The sequence below is a fragment of the Nothobranchius furzeri genome, chromosome 11 (genome assembly GCF_043380555.1).
Source record: "Nothobranchius furzeri strain GRZ-AD chromosome 11, NfurGRZ-RIMD1, whole genome shotgun sequence".
Classification (NCBI taxonomy): domain Eukaryota; kingdom Metazoa; phylum Chordata; class Actinopteri; order Cyprinodontiformes; family Nothobranchiidae; genus Nothobranchius; species Nothobranchius furzeri.
Genome location: NC_091751.1, coordinates 35291750 through 35308090, shown reverse-complemented (window position 1 = coordinate 35308090; position 16341 = coordinate 35291750). Strand labels below are relative to the sequence as shown.

Sequence of the window (16341 nt, the reverse complement as noted above, 5' to 3'; positions counted from 1 at the left end):
ATGCCTCTTCATCTTGCTCCGTGGCTTTCACAGAAGTGAAATGACCAGATAAACAGACTACAAGGAGTTTGAATGTGGCAGGTGCATAAACATACTAATTGTTTTTGTTTTCTACACTTTGAAGTTCAGTAGGAGAGTCAAACTGTGTTTTATTTACTTATCAGAGGTCAGGTTGGCCTTTTGACTTCAATAAAAACAGCAGAAAATCTAAAGAAATGTGTAAACTTTCTCGCCTGGGCAACATATGGAGAAATTACTGAATTTGGTGGTGAACAGTAAAAGTCATAAATTTGAATACTTTTGTCCAAAATTAAACCGTAACATCACAGAAAGCATGATTATTTGTTGCAGGTGATACAGGATCAAAAACTGTGGTTTGCACAGAAGTCAATGGGACGTTTTTGTTCATAACAGGCACAAGAGGGTGGTAAATTTTTAATCTGCTGCTACACAAAAACTAAAAAAGCATAAAATGTGATATTTTGCCAGACTCTTGACATATCCAAGGCTGATTTAAAAAAATATTTCAGTCACTCAAAATATGTTTCATGTAAAATATCTCCTCTTTTGTCTGCTTTTTTTAATGAAAAAAATGAGCATCACATAATCAAACTGGCATGTAAAGGGTTAAATTTTAGATAAATATTCAATATTTGATTTTTTTTATCAGAACTGAAGTTGATCACAAGATTTAGACCCAAAAAGCAGAAAAAAATATTAATCTGGACCATTTTAAAGCAGTTTTAAAAGTGGACGTTTTTGTCCTCTAATGGCTCAAGTGTATAGTAAATTTTAAATCTGTTGCTATGTAAAAACTATAAATGCAAAAAATTCAAATTTTTAAATATTTCATAACATAATAAAGACTGATTTGTACTAAACACCCCAGGCAAAAAAAATGTCTTTTTTAGAAAATAACTCAGTTTTAGTGTTTTTTTTTTTCATTAATTACATGAACGGCTTTGAGTATTTAAACTGGCATTTCAAGGGTTAAAAGCTTCAAAATGATATAACGTTTTTATGTTTGAGCAGGGCTGATGTTGTTCGACAGATCTATGAAAAAAAAGCAAAAAAAATAAAATAAAAAAAAGAATGTATACATTTTTATAGCCACTTTTACAAGCGGATGTTTTTATCCTTTTATATGAAAATTAAAGTAAAGCCTGAGGGTTAATAAACTTTTGACTAAACATTTTTACATCCTTCATTCCTTTACACATATCAACACAAAACATTTCATTTTTCAGATTCATCGTGTTAAAATGTGTTTCAGAAAACCTTTTGTGCATTTATCAGAAGATCTGAAACAAACTCAGATGACACGCCTGAGTTATTTAAATGAGCTTTATTCCTGCTTCAACACCAGCCCGACAACATGTCATCGTGTTAAAGTTAAGTTATTTATATGTAAATGTATGTTTTCATATTAAATCTTTCATTTAGTTTATAACCAGAGGGACAGTCCAGGTCCTGGAGGGCCGCTGTCCAGCATTTTTAGGTGTTTCCCTGCATCAACACACCTGGTGTCACTCAGCAGGTGATTAACAGGCTTCTGCAGAGCCTGATGAACTGCTGAAGCAGGAAAACAACTAAAACATGCTGGATACCGGCCCTCCAGGACCAGGATCGGACACCCTTGGTAACTCTGTGTGTGTGTGTGTGTGTGTGTGTGTGTGTGTGTGTGTGTGTGTGTGTGTGTGTGTGTGTGTGTGTGTGTGTGTGTGTGTGTGTGTGTGTAAATTATATCAACTAAAAGCAGAATGAGGATTTTGATTCAACAGCAGAAACTGCTATGTTGAACGGACGATCTGTAGCTTGGAGTAAAAACAAATTATACTAAATGTGTTTGGTTTGAATTCCTGATATATTAATGAAAACCTTTGTTTATTATGTTCTTGATCTGGATTAAAGGGGAACTAGGCCATTTAGGCTGCTTTTAGCACCCCCCAGTGTCCATTTGTTGAACCAAAACCTAACCTTATCTCCTCACTAGGGCTGCACAATAAATCGTAAATATATCGTTTTCGCGATATCAGCATGAACAATATGCATATCGCAAAGAACTGATAAATATTGCAATGAATGGTCAGCTCAAATGTTTGCTACACATAATGCATTCTGTCAATCAAATGGAAGCATGATTTTTTTAACAACTAAATGGAGCTCTTCACCCATTTGGCCAACTGGGTGAGTTCTCATAGGTCAGATGCCCGCCTCCGAGGCGGATGGCACTTCATTTTGATGGTTAGCAAACACCTGAGTTAGTTTTATTCTGCTCTTTCTGCTGATTCTGCTTTTCCCTGGATCCACTGATTGCCTTTTCTTGTTAGGCCCGAGCAGTGAAGCTGCGAAGGCCTATTGTATCTGCTCCGTTTATTATTACGCTTTCTTTCTTTCTTTTTTCTTCCGCGTCTTTGACTGGCCTTTAGGGGGTCTTAGCATATCCAAAAAGTCACCAAATTCTGGCCCAATATAGAAAGTGCGTGAAATTTACGTATTTCACTGGCGATGTGAAAGTTCATAAAAAAATGGCTGAACAGCGCCCCCTAGAAAGTGAAAAATACCCCTCTCCATAAAGCTTAGTTTATCGTACAGTTATGAAATTTGGTACACTTGTAGAACTCAACAATATGCACAGAAAAGCCTCTTGCATCCATGGTCAATATCAAACAGGAAGTCGGCCATTTTGGACTAAAGTGGCCATTTTGACCCTGTTTCGGCCATTTCTTGGGTCTATATTTGGTTGAACAGTTTGGTCATTTTTCGCACGATCGTCTCAAAAATAGTGTGCGATCGAACAGAAGCGACAGACGATTAAAATGAGACAATAAAATTGACTTTTCGTAAATACTGAAGGGGCGGGACCAGGCCTCAAAGTTCGAGCACTCGCCAAAAAAATTCAAATTGCTATAATTTCATAAATGAAAGAATTACAGATAAAGTAACTTTCTATGGACAATCATCATCGCCCCCCGAAGACAAATGAATGGTCGATTGATGATGTCACATAAGCCCCGCCCCTTCAGGACTTAAAAGGTCAAGTTTTACTAGGAAATTTTCCAAAATTCGCCCTTTCGAATAATCATCCTAAATTTGTATCAGGTAACTGAAGACAAGTTGGGGTTGCTTGGCGTCACTTTATGGGAGTTTTCTGGAGAAGGCGGGGCTGTGGCGGCGCGGCGAACTCAGGCGTACCGCTTAGGCCTTACGTTTGCCTCCCATTTCGTCATTTCTAGAGATATCGCCACGAAACTTCTTGTGAGTGATCCTAGTCCGGCCCCCAAAAAAATCTGATGTGAAATTCCGGTGGGCGTGGTCTATTTTCTGAAATAGCGCCCCCTAGGACCATTAAAACTGACAGCCCCAAGCCATGCTTTGACTGAGGATTACGAAATGTGGTACACTAATGTGGTGTCTCAGGACCTACAAAAAAGTTTCTTGGAGCCAAGTGCAAAGTCGCACAGGAAGTCGGCCATTTTGGTCCAAGTGCGCGATTTAGTGGTTTTCGCACACGTTGTTTGGAGAGTGATGCTCCGTCGCCCTTTTCACCAATCGCCTTCACACTTCTGCTATATACTCTTAAGACATAGATGAAAAAATTCAACCGTCGGATTTTAAATAAGTATAGAGGTGTGGGCGTGGCTAAGCCTCAAACTCTGACCTGTCGCCACGCCACTCTTTTTTTCACAGCTCCCTATTGGACTCCTTTTATCCAATCACCACCAAACAGTGGCAAATAGCAGCAGACAAGTTAAGGTCACTTCGTCTATAGTACTGGCAGGTTTCGAATAAAGGCGGAGCTTTGGGAGCATGGCGAAATTCACCATCACGCCATGGAAATACGTTTGTCTCTCATTTCTTCAATCATTGTGACATTGCCACACAATTTCTGATGAGTGATCCTACTCTGACCCCTAATATAACTGGACAGCTGAAGTTTGTGGGCGTGGCCTATTTTCCGAAACAGTGCCCCCTAGGACCATTAAAACAGTCAGCCCCAAGCCATGCTTTGACTGAGGATCACACAATTTGGCACACTAATGTAGTGTCTCAGGACCTACAAAAAAGTCTCTTGGAGCCAAGCGCAATGTCGCACAGGAGGTCGGCCATTTTGGTGCAATTACTCAATTTAGTGGTTTTCGCACACGTTATTAGGAGAATTATATCTCCTCGCCCTTTCCACCGATCACCTTCAAACTTCTGCTATATACTCTTAAGACATAGAGGAAAAAATTCAACCGTCGGATTTTAAATAAGTATAAAGGTATGGGCGTGGCTAAGCCTCAAACTTTGACCAGTCGCCATTACTTTATTTGACTTAACAACTCCCATGTGCATGATCAGATCAATTTCATACTTTGTCTGTGTGATCACTGACCACATCTGAAGACAGTGACAATGTGGACAGCTGACATCACCTAAGCCCCGCCCCCTGACTACAGGAAGTCTATTGTTTTATGGTGAACTTCCCATATTTGTCCCCTCTAATTTAGTCAAGATGACACTAAGGTCATGCACTGTCTTCATGATGTTGTAATGACCATTCAGATCTGATAGCTTTTCAGAAAGTGAGGGGCTTTGATGCCATGGCGATTTCTGGCGTGATGCTGTGACCTTACGTTTGACTGTAACTTCCACAAACAGCCTCCGATTTGCCCGAGACTGAACATCACATCACCAGTGTGGTAAAGATAGAGTATCTCCTAGGGGTGAGACATGTAATGGTGGGCTCAGAAGGGATGCTGAGTCAGGGTGAGGTGTGGACGAGGAGGCCTTTCACGGTTTCCGGTGTTGGGGTGGCTGACTTTCTGTTCCGCCAGGCATGCCCTGGTGCCCTCGGCTGCCGGCCAGGATGGAAAAGCGCGGAGCCGGGTTTGGAGAGCGTCGGGGATGGAGCGGAGGGGGTGCGGACAGAGGGCGAGCAGCTTCGCTGCGAGGGCCGAACGACGCTGCTTGCAGCTTTAATTCATTTTCTTTTTCCCTTTCCTCACATCTTTTGCATTTCTCATTGTTATGATTTTTTTATTTCTTTGTTTTGATTGTTTTTTTCCTGAGTTAAGATTTTATTTATCGCAAGTAATATCGTCATTGCAATATTAATCATTGTTATCAAATATCGCAGGTTTTCCTAATATCGTGCAGCCCTATTCCTCACTGTGCGTTCGTCTTTTTAGCACCTTAATCTAACAGCTGAAACGTCTCAGAGCGTTCCTCAGTGTCTACAGGAGTGATTCATCACTAAAATAAACAAATCAGCTGTGTTCCTGATCTAAAACATGCAGGGAACGTTGTGGAGCCAGACTGCAGTGCCAGGTCATTTTTCCCAACAGAGTGGCATGTCATTCTGAAGTTGCAAGTGGGATATTCTGGCCACAGCGGGCAAAAGAGGCTGGGTGGCCTTTCTTTAACCCTGTAGGGTCATTTTAGCACTGGTTCAAGTTGCTTTTGTTCAATATCAGAAAATAACCTTTAGATGTTACCATAATGGCACTATCTGAGCTCCATACTGAGTTCTGCGTTACAAACCAGCTTAAATTAGGAATGGCAGCAGCAGCTCAGAAGGTAGAGTGGGTTGTTCAGAAATTGGAAGGTTGCAGGTTCAATCATAGCTCTGACCGTGCTGCTGGTGTTGGTCAGTGTTCAGCAGCATCACCTCTGTCAGTGCGCCCCAGGGCAGCTGTGGCTACATCGTAGCTCATCCCCACCAGCGTGTGAATGACTGATTGTGGTGTGAAGCGCCTTGGGGGGTTGTAGAACCCTAAGAAGGCGCAATAGGTTATTTACCATGAGATTATCTGTTTTAGATTAAATCCTTTATTCTAGATGAATTAGTAGGTTTTATCTAGAAATATTATTTAAATGTTGCCATGTTTTATGAAGCTGTTAAATGAAACATTAACGTAAACTTTAGGAATCTGATGTTTCTTCTTCAGCTTCTCTGTGACACCGAGAGCAGATGTTTAGCTGCTCGTGGTTGAAGTAAAAAATTAAATAAAACAGAAAATGCTTATTTTAGATGAAGTTCGCTGTGCTCCCCTCTCCATTCCCATGTGATGCGCACTGGAAATACGCGTCATCAGTCCAGCAGATGCCAGCCCATGAAGAAGGCCTTAACGAGAAGCCAACGCGGTTGGCAGGTAAAAGAGGAATATCCCAACTCTCTTACTCATTCAGTTCCTGTTAGATGAAACACACACGGTGTTTGTTGTGTCTTAAACGATTATCTGCTTCATTACTTTGTCAGTTTTAACGTTTCTGAACTTTCTTCTTCCTGCAGCTTCATTCTGAGTAAACAAGCTTCATTCACAACGTTCCTCTTGGAAACAGGAGCAGCAGAACCTCCTGCTCCCTTTGGCTCCGCTCAGAACTGGACCAGAACAGAGCCACTCCTGATGAATCCTGTCCAGGTTTTCATTTGTTTTACTTCCTTCAGGATTCTGATTCCGGGTTTTCCATCCAGATTTGAACACAGCACGTACAAACTGAGGGTGTTGAATGTCTCCAGACCTGTCCATCAGGTCTTCTCCACCAGCAGGGTGGGTGTTTCCTCACAAAGCTCCGCCTCCTCCTCAGGCCCAACAAACACCTGAGTGTCCCAGTTTCCTTTCTGCAAACAAGTAAACAAACATGTTTATCTACTGGTGCGGTGGCTCGTTAGGGTCATTAAAAGAGGCTGAACAAGAGCTGAGACTAAAATCATAAATTCAAACGGTTTTGGTTCAGTTTTTACTCAGTAAAACATAAAAACAAGTTTTATTCTGAAGATGAGCTTAAGCTCAAAAAACTTCCTTCAGTCCTCCACAACAAGAGTCTCTAACAAATGCCCCCAAAACAACAGAAACTTCCACAATTAGTTCATGTTTGTTTTTTGGTAAAACATATGATGCAGCTTTAATCGCTGGGGATTCAGGGAAATTATTGACAGGTGGCGTGGAGGAAAACAGGATGAAGAAAACATTTCTGTTAATTCTATACTTGCGGGGATTATTTAGTTACAAAAATAGATTCTTTTTGTTTAGTTTTACATGGTCTTTCTTGTGCTGATAAACAAGGATTCACGTGAATAAATAAATCAACCGTGGAAAAAGGAGCTAAAAGATTTTCTATTTTGTTAAAAACTATGAAGTCATCATGGTATTCTGTGCACCAGTTAATCTCATCACTAGAATGAATCTAATTTAATCACTAATCTAACGGTTACACCAGCAGGAGGCGCTAGCGTTCCTCAGGCAAAGGTTCTGATTCTGTAGAGTTCTGAACACAGACCAGCGACTGCGGCAGCGGCTCCTTCTGGAAAAACATCTGCCAGGATTCTGGATGACAGTGAATGATGGACCAGAACAACCCGATCAGCAGACCCAGCATGATAATGATGGTCAGAATCACGGTGGTCGGTTCCTTCCACGCTGGAGCCCCGGGACCTGCCGGAGAGCCGGGAATCAGAGGGAAACCATGCTTTATTCAGGCAGACCCAAAAGTTTTTATTACATCAAAAACAGAAGAAAATCATCCGGACTCGTTGTCTGATTCCTGTTCATTTGTTTTAGGCTCAAAAATCTACAAAACTGTATTTGTGTGTGTGTGTGTGTGTGTGTGTGTGTGTGTGTGTGTGTGTGTGTGTGTGTGTGTGTGTGTGTGTGTGTGTGTGTGTGTGTGTGTGTGTGTGTACCTGTGATGGACACACACCGGGTCTCGGTGTACCCGCTATGAGCACCAGGGTTCAGGACCAACTGGGCCTTGACGCAGTACTCCTCTCCCTCCTGCAGGGCGGCGACATGTAGATCCTTCTGCTCAGCCGCCATCATGTAAACAACAGCCTGAAACAGAAATTCAGCTCTTTTAGAGAAATTTTATGCAGCCAAACAAAAGATAAAGCATGTCTAATCAGTGATGACCTAAAGAGAAGATAAAGAATAGAAGATGAGACCTGCGGCTCGTCGTCTTTCTCCCACACTGTCACGCTGGCGCTCACAGACGGCTTTATGATCGACACCTGAAGGGCGTCATCCATCGTGGTCACCATCATCTCAGGAACTTGAAGAATTGCTGAAACAAAATCCCAAACCTTTAGAAGAAGCTCTTGCTTCAGTCGTAGACGGGATTAGGAACTGGACTCACTGTTTCTCCTGTTGAACGGGACTTTGGCCCAGTTTGACAGCTGGGAGCCGCACTCGGCTCGGACCTGTAGAACGTAGTCAGCATCCGTTCCCAGGTCCAGGCTCAGGTCACACTCACTGCCCGGGATCTTCTGGCATCTGGCAGCTTCCAGCCAGCTGTTGTTCATGAACAGAAGTTCAAACTCTCTGAGGAGGAAACAACAACGTTGGTAATCTTGTCTACAGTCAGGCTGATTTAGGATTAAAATATTCCTAAAGCTTCACTTCAAATAATTAAAACTAATCAGCTTTAAAAAAAATGTTCATGCCTCTAGCAGCATTGTGTGTGTGTGTGTGTGTGTGTGTGTGTGTGGGTGGGTGTGGGGGTTACAGCTTGTTAATGTAGTTTCTGCTTTATGAAAATTCTACGGAAGCAGGTTGCAGGTTTAAATCGCTGCTGCAGCCTTCTCTCTTGCTCTCTTTCTTGCAATAGAAATGATATTTTCTTCTTCTTCTTCTAAAATACACAAATGCAACTTCGTAGTACATGCACTACCACAAACGTTGTCTAAAAACTCTTAAAATATTTTAACCTCAAACAAACGTTTATAAGAAAACATTTAAACTTCAAAACAAACTCATTCTGAACTTCCTTCTCTTTAATACTTTTAAAGTTTATTTTATATATTAATAAATGATTGCAACTCTAAAATATAAAAAAGTCTACATACAACTGGGAAAACCGAGTTTCTGACAGTAAATATCAGAGGTAAATAATCTGTTACTCTAGAAACAAGAATTCTGTTTTAGCTCTATGATGTAAAAAAATTAGTTGCAGAATTAATGCCTAAAATCATCTTCAGCTCAGTGGATATCAGAAGTCCCCCCCCCCCACCCCCACCCCCCCACCCCCCCACCCCCTTAGTACAATGTCAGGTTCCTGTGCTGTACAAACAAACAAAAGATAAATAATTTCAGAACTTTTACCGCCTTTGTTGTGTAACGCTAACCCTATAAACTGAAAAACTAACTGAAAACCTTCAGGTGGAGGGATGAAAACCAAAAACACTAAAATAATGTGCTTGTACAAGTGTGCACACGCTAATACTTTGTTGAAGCACCTTTTGATTTAATTACAGCTTTTAGGGTATGCGTCTATCAGCATGGCACATCCTGACTTTGGAAGATGCCCGCTCGTCTTTGCAGAAACTCTCCAAATCGGACAGATTGTGAGGGCATCTCCTGTGCTCTTCAGATCAGGTTCAGGTCTGGGCTCTGGCTGGGCTGTTCCCAAACTTTAATCTTCTTCTGGTGAAGCCATTCCTTTGTTAATCTGGATGCATGCTTTGGGTCGTTGTCATGCTGAAAGACGAAGTTCCTCCTCACGTTCACACGTTTCTATCAGAAGCCTGAAGGTTTTAATATTGACTGGAATTTGGACTGTTCATAATTCCCGCTAAGGCCCCAGTCCCAGCTGAAGAAAAACAGCCACAAAGCATGATGCTGACACCACCATGCTTTAATGTGGGGATGGTGCTCTTTTGGTAATGTTTTGTTTTTGTGCCAAACATATTTTTGGGAATTATGACCAAAAAGTCCCATCTTGGTTTCATCAGACCATAACACTTTTCCCCACATGCTTTTGGGAGACTTCAGATGTGTTTTTGCTAAATGTAGCCTGACTTGGATGTTTTTCTTCATAAAAGGCTTTCATCTTGCCACTCTACCCCATGGCCCAGACATATGGAGAGTACGGGAGATTGTACCACACAACGAGTACTTGCCACATATTCCTGCAGCTATTCCTGCAGCTCCTTTGTTGTTGCTGTAGGCCTCCCTGACCGGTTAGGGTTAGGGTTTGGAGGGGTGTCCAGTTCTTGGGAATGTCACTGTTGTGTCACATTTTCTCCACTTGATGAGGACTGTCTCCACTGTGGTCCATGGTATGGCTAAATGACTTGGACATTTTTTGTACCCTTCTCCTGACTAATCTTTTGACAATGAGACCCCTCTGATGCAGCTGTTTTTACAGGACCATAGCTTTTGCAAAACGGGATTTGCCGCGGCTCCCTGGGGAGGATTTTGGCATTTATAGTAGCAAAGCTGAAGCTAGAATAAACTGCCAACAGGCACCTCTCAAACCAAGACGGGATAAAGGGAGGTCGCTGGGCGGCCCCCCCGCATGTGACGTACAGGGTCGCGCATTCAGCGTCAGACGGAAGACACGTCAGACTGATGAAATTTCTTTTTCAGGACCTTTAGCTTTGATGTGACCTGCTTTTTGTCCCGCTTGACGCCCCACTCAGCCGGTGTTTTCATCACTCTGTCGAACAGCTGGCTGTCTCTCACCGTCCCCGTAAAAAGGTGACTAATCTGTTCGTCCGCTCGCACGGCCAAAAACTTGTGCGTCCATCCAGTTTGCCAAGTTGTAGGAGGTTGAAAGATACTAGTGAGTGGCCGTGTTTATCTGTGTTTATATCCCTTCCGGCCAGCAGTCGGCGCGCAGACAACGCGACCACCCTCTTTTGCGGGGGCGCCTCCCATAGTCGCTCCAAAAGGATTAGCGGGGCTGACACGCGTTTAGCCGTCAGAGGCAAGGGGCGCATGCAGCAATATATGGATTGTGGCTTTTGTTGTGGGATGCAACCAACTAAATATACCAGCTAGAGCAGCTGAACTTTATTTGGGGTTAATCAGAGGCACTTTTAAACGATTCAGGTGGACTACTATTTAACATGATTTGAGTGTAATAGTTTAATTCTGAAGACAGCTACCTCTCCAGAAGAGCATGTGCACTCTTATGCAACCACATTATTTTAGTTGTTTTGGTTTCCAACCCTCCACCTAAAAGATTTCAGTTTGGTTTTCAGAGTGGTTTAGCTTATAGGTCACATTAATGGTGACATGTGTGTGTGTGTGTGTGTGTGTGTGTGTGTGTGTGTGTGTGTGTGTGTGTGTGTGTGTGTGTGTGTGTGTGTGTGTGTGTGTTTGTGTGTGTGAAGGTGGGTGTGGGTGTGTGTGTGCGTGCGTGCGCGCGCGTGTGTTGGTTATCCGACGCCATTCCAGAGATTTGTTCGAAGAGGGCTATGTAGGTCAGAGGCCAGCTGTAACTGGATCTGTGTCTCAGGCTCCGCCCACCCATGAAGCTCCTCTTCTTCTTTTGAGTTCACATTATTCAGCAGCTGTTTCTCTACATTCCTGCCAGGTTTTGGCTCCTGTTTGGAGGAGGTGTAGCGATGAGTCAGCATCCAACCTGTTTGGTGACTTACCGCTCAGAACAAAAGATCTGCAGATATATTAATGTCGATGCTCCTAATCAACACCAGCTAAAGATGGGATGGAACCAGCTGGTCTGGTCAGCACCAGCCATCACCACCATTACTGTGACTGATGAACACATAAATCTGGTGCTTTCTTTTACTTTGTTTTGTTTTTTACTGTATTTGTGAGGAAATAAGGTACTTTTAGGAAGAAGTTCTTTTTATTTTTGTATAATATTTGACCCGGATCAGGTTCTTGGGTCAGGCACCTTTAAATGAACTGATTAGGGATGTGAACACAAAGGGATTCTTCTAGTTTAAGAACACGCAGGTTTTATCGTAAAAGTGAAATCGTTTCACTTTTCCACGTTTTAGTGAAGCTTTAACGCCTCCTCTGTGGGACTGAAGGGGTTAAACTCCCAGAATAACCTCCATTTGTGATCATTGTGATTCTGAGTCCAAACGCTTCAGAACAATAAAGTAACTCTTAAACAAAAGCTGTGATTGACGGCCGAGGACGATCCGGATTTGTGCAACGTTCTCTTTTCACCTTACAAGTAATGTCTGTTTACTTTGAGGGCGGGACTCCACCCCAGGCTATGGACGACTTCGTCTGCAACACTGTTATCAATAAAGCTTGTTTAGAAATGTGAACGGTGATCAGTCAGTTGGTGGAAACGAGGCTCAGGTTTCACTTGTTAATTCCGACTCGCCTGATTCTGGTTGTTTATAGTGAAACGGCACTCGGAGCCACCGGGTCGGGTTAATGAGACTAGAACCATCAGTAGCTTTGTGACACTTTTAGGATTAAATCTCTTTAAGATGTAGCTAAATAAATATAATATTTATGTACAAATTTCACCCGACCCAAGAGGAGTTAAGCTGTGAGGCTGTGGTTACCATGTAGCTCATCACCACCACTGTAAAGTACTTTGGGGGGCAGGCGCGTTGCAAGCTTTTCAAACGTGTGGGGGATGTTGTTTGTGGATGTCATCAGCTTTAAATTGAAACTCAACCTCAATCCAGTAACAGGTCCGCGCATAATTCACAGTAAGTCCTTCCAAAAACATTAATATTCACCAGTCAGGGCTTAATTTGAGGCGGATGTTGCCAGAACAAGATCCGGGAACTATCTTATTTTGAAACGACCGTTCCGGCAACTGTCCGCTAGGATCCGGTAACTCACACGACAAACTTGTGCTATACGCAGGATTCGAATTACAGTTGAGCTAGTGAGCTCCTGGAAGCCCTCAGCACACCCAGGGGGAGTCCGAAACGACCCTGGTTCTACTTATATTACATTATCTATGTGAACTCTCCGGGGATTATTTAGAGCTGAGAGGCTGCAGGCGCATCAGTGGGTTTGCGGCCGCTGCGCAGGGGTAGGGGGAGAGGGCTGAAGCAGGGGAACAGTAAAGATGCAAAAACTACCGTTGTTAAAAGGTTTCTGCCGATGTCGGGTTTCAAGGAGAAACAGGAGGGGGGGGGGGGGGGAGATGGAGATGTGGCAAACAGAGTGAGTGCAACGTAGAGAAACCAGAATGGTGTGGAGGTGAGCAAAACGGCTGGAAAAGTGTGGGTGTTGAACGATCTCAATAAGAAAAGTGTGGGTGTTGAACGATCTCAATAAGAAAAGTGTGGGTGTTGAAACCCCCACATCCCACACGGATGCGATGCCCATGTTGGGTGGTTGTGGAACCCTAAAGCGCTATATAATAGAGAGCATTTATCATTTCAGCTTTCTACTCACCCCTGGTACCGGACCGAGTACAGAACCGTGGTGTTGCAGGACGTCGTCGGGCTGGACCACCTCAGGATGTGCCTCAGGTTGACAGAGTCCATGAGGACTCTGCTGGGAGGAGACAGCGTCCAAACATCTGCAGACAGTGGAGGACTCAGAGATTAGAGATTATCTACTGAAACCATGATTTTGTTTGTGATTCTGCTGTTTTTGAGGACAAAGACGAGACTAATTCCTGGATGAGAACCTGGTAACTTCTGCTGATGGAAAGTGGCCTGACTCAGTGGTATTACAGATGTGGAGCTGATGTTAGACCTGAGAGCCATTCACACCAGATGTGCTGAGTCTGTATAAAATGTTCTTTCCTGTGTTTGATCTTTTCTGAGCATCAGATGATTTCAGTTTAAATTCCAGATTAGATTAATTCCTCTGACGAAAGACAGGAGTTTGTTTTGAAGCTGGATTTTTCTGCGTAAGATCTCAGAGCTACAAACTAAAAGCTTTTAATCATCAGCCTTCAGCTCAGCGTCCTGATGGACTCCAGCTGTCAGCGTTTCAACGTCAGTCAGACTAAAAACATGAGAAAACAAATGAAATGATAAAAATCAGCTAGTTTATTCACAGCGTAAAGTCAGCAGCAGATGTAAAAATAACAATTAAACTTGGTTTTAAAAGCTTCTGGAACATAAATCAGTAACACGGTTAAAGTGAGTTCATGTTAGAGTCAAACTACAAAAACATCACAGAAACTAACAGAACTCAAACAAACCTTTTGTTTTTGTTCTTAGGGTTTCTCCATCTCATGGTAAATGGTCTGTATTTGTATAGAGCCTTCTTAAGGTTCCACAACCCCCCAAAGCACTTCACAACACAATCAGTCATTCAACCATTCACATGCTGGTGGGCTACAATGTAGCCACAGCTGCCCTGGGGTGCACTGACAGGGGCGAGGCTGCCGAGCACAGGCACCACCGGTCCTTCCAACCAGCAGGCAAGGCGGGTTAAGTGTCTTGCCCAAGGACACAACAGCAGAATTCTCTGGTCTGAGCCGGGATCAAACCTGCAACCTTCAGATTAGTGGACAACCCGCTCTACCTCCTGAGCTACTGCTGTCTCACATTCATTCTGGAGAATTAAAAACTAACTTTAGTATCTGCTGCTGTAAACACTTTACAGGCTCCGCCCACTCAGTGCATTAAATGTGCTGGTGAGTAAATGATGCAGACCCAGGGAAGGGCTGTGTGACGCCATGTTGCTTTGGTCTCAGAAGCAGATATAAAAGCTGGTTCTGTTTCTAAAGAGTTAAATTAGCTCTACACTATAAAAGGTATTAATGTTCCTCCTAAAACCTGTCAGTGTGAGTTATTTTTTTTACCATAAAATTCCTAATTTTCATTTTTACTTATTTAAAATTCTGTATTTTCACATCTAAATTATTCAGAAGAGAAACACAGAAGGACAGATTTCAGAGGGTTTTGTAACCTGTTGGTAGCTTGGTTTATTTCTACTCACCGTTCATAAAGTCCAGCAGGATCAGCGGCATCAGGAGGTTCCTCAGGGTCATTACTATGAAGATCATGTCAGGAAATGCATTCAGCGTTCAGCTGTCCAGCTGACAGTAGAAATCCTGCAGTACGGTCCGGACTGCCCGTCTAACCCATGGTGAGGTTGTGGTTCCTACGAGGTTCAGGTCGGATCTGCTGCACGGCCGGATGCTGAAGCTGGATTAAGAGTCACAGATCTGGTCTGACTGGTTGTGAGCTCCCTGAAGGCTTCAGCTGTCACCTCTGATTTACAGAGAAAAACCTGAAACCTCAGAGGCTGCTGCTGCTCGTCTGTTCTTTTGTTTATGTTCTAAACACGAGTTATGAGCCGAAGCCAGAAATAATATCTTAAAAGATCAGAGCTTCTAGAAATGCAGGTTTTCTGTTCTTTTGACGCTCTACAGAAACACAAACATTTTTCACCATTAATCCCTCAGACTTTTTGTTTTTACATATGAATTATCGTTTTTACCCCTAAACCTGCATAACCACCTGTGTGCAAAACACATTTCATTTGTTTTCTTGCCCAGTTCAGCAGCGTGTTTCTAAATGTAAGGTGAAACTTGCAGCTTTAAACATGGCCTCCTGGGATGTCCCTCTCTCCTGATACCATCTCATGTCCCCTCTCACTTTCCCTCATCTCATTTGCCTCACTGCTGCTGCTGCTTTCCTCATTCTCTGAAATTATAATGGCACTGTTAGAATAAAGAATAATTTTAAAATAAAATTAATAAAAATGTCTTAATATTTCAAAAGATTTGTACCACCGTTTACTTGAGTACAATATGTGTGGTCACTGGTCAGTGGATCAACATGCAGAGGTTCTGCTGTACTTCTCACTGCGGGGTCCTTCCTCCTTCTTGGTTCAGGGTGATGAACAAACACAGCATCAGCCCTGAGTCTCACCTTGCCTTGCCTAGTCTTAGTAAACTGTCCCTCCCCACAATGTGCCTGTAGAGGGGTGTATTAGTTTATTTCCTGCCACATTTAACAGTTTAATTGCAGTCTAGTGCAGTTGAGAGCAAAACATGTAGAGCCTTGATAGAAAACATTTGAGAGTGCACGTTAAACTCACTGCACACAGCTTTTTCTTATTGTGATCTCTGGTCATGGTGATGTTGCTCCTGGTGACTTGAGCCAACCATTTTCTTCTTCTCTCTGCGACTTTGGGTAAGCCATAATTCAGATTCCTCCCTCAGACCGATTGCTGTATGCAGCGCAGCCAACCACGGTAAGAAATTCAACCTATAAAGGGATTATTAAAATGCAGTTTTTGTACATATAGAAATATTGAACTAAACCAAAAATATAGAGATGTTAAATTACATTTTAAAATTTTATCCAACCCTAAAATTAGTCATTTCAAATTTTAACCCACTGACACATTTTATTTTAATAATAATCAAAATAAAGTTATTCAAAAGAGTTTCATTAGGTCTTGAGAACATTGCTCATAATTAATGATTCAGCTTATTTGTGCATATGTAATGACTAAACATAATGTTGGTAAAATGCTTTATTAAAAATACATGTTGTACAAGTTTGGTGTTCATTTTTTCACAGTTAACACTTTTTTATCTACTGTGATGAACCATACAGTTTTATTGAAAATTTATTTTTAATTAGTTGCTATAGAAGCCAGATAAACTGGGTTATAGATGCATGTACTGTCTTCACATAAAAATATAAAGTAATGATTG

The 16341-nt window shown here is 42.4% G+C and overlaps 1 protein-coding gene across 2 annotated transcripts; it reads right to left on the bottom strand.

The window, feature by feature from the left end:
• Window positions 1–422: 422 nt before the first annotated feature.
• Window positions 423–15805, bottom strand: crfb16 (cytokine receptor family member B16). 2 transcript variants are annotated; one of them, XM_015956522.3, is made up of 7 exons: window positions 14610–15805; window positions 13107–13233; window positions 8119–8303; window positions 7928–8046; window positions 7687–7817; window positions 7267–7421; window positions 423–6607 (listed from the first exon to the last, which is right to left on the bottom strand). In XM_015956522.3, the coding sequence occupies exons 1-7, from the start codon at window positions 14674–14676 to the stop codon at window positions 6570–6572; spliced, it is 822 nt and encodes a 273-aa protein (XP_015812008.1). In that variant the 5' UTR covers window positions 14677–15805; the 3' UTR covers window positions 423–6569. The 2 variants fall into 2 exon arrangements, with proteins under 2 accessions (XP_015812008.1, XP_015812007.1); XM_015956521.3 differs by having other exon boundaries at window positions 7670–7817; window positions 14610–15596.
• Between the last annotated feature and the right edge of the window lie 536 nt (window positions 15806–16341).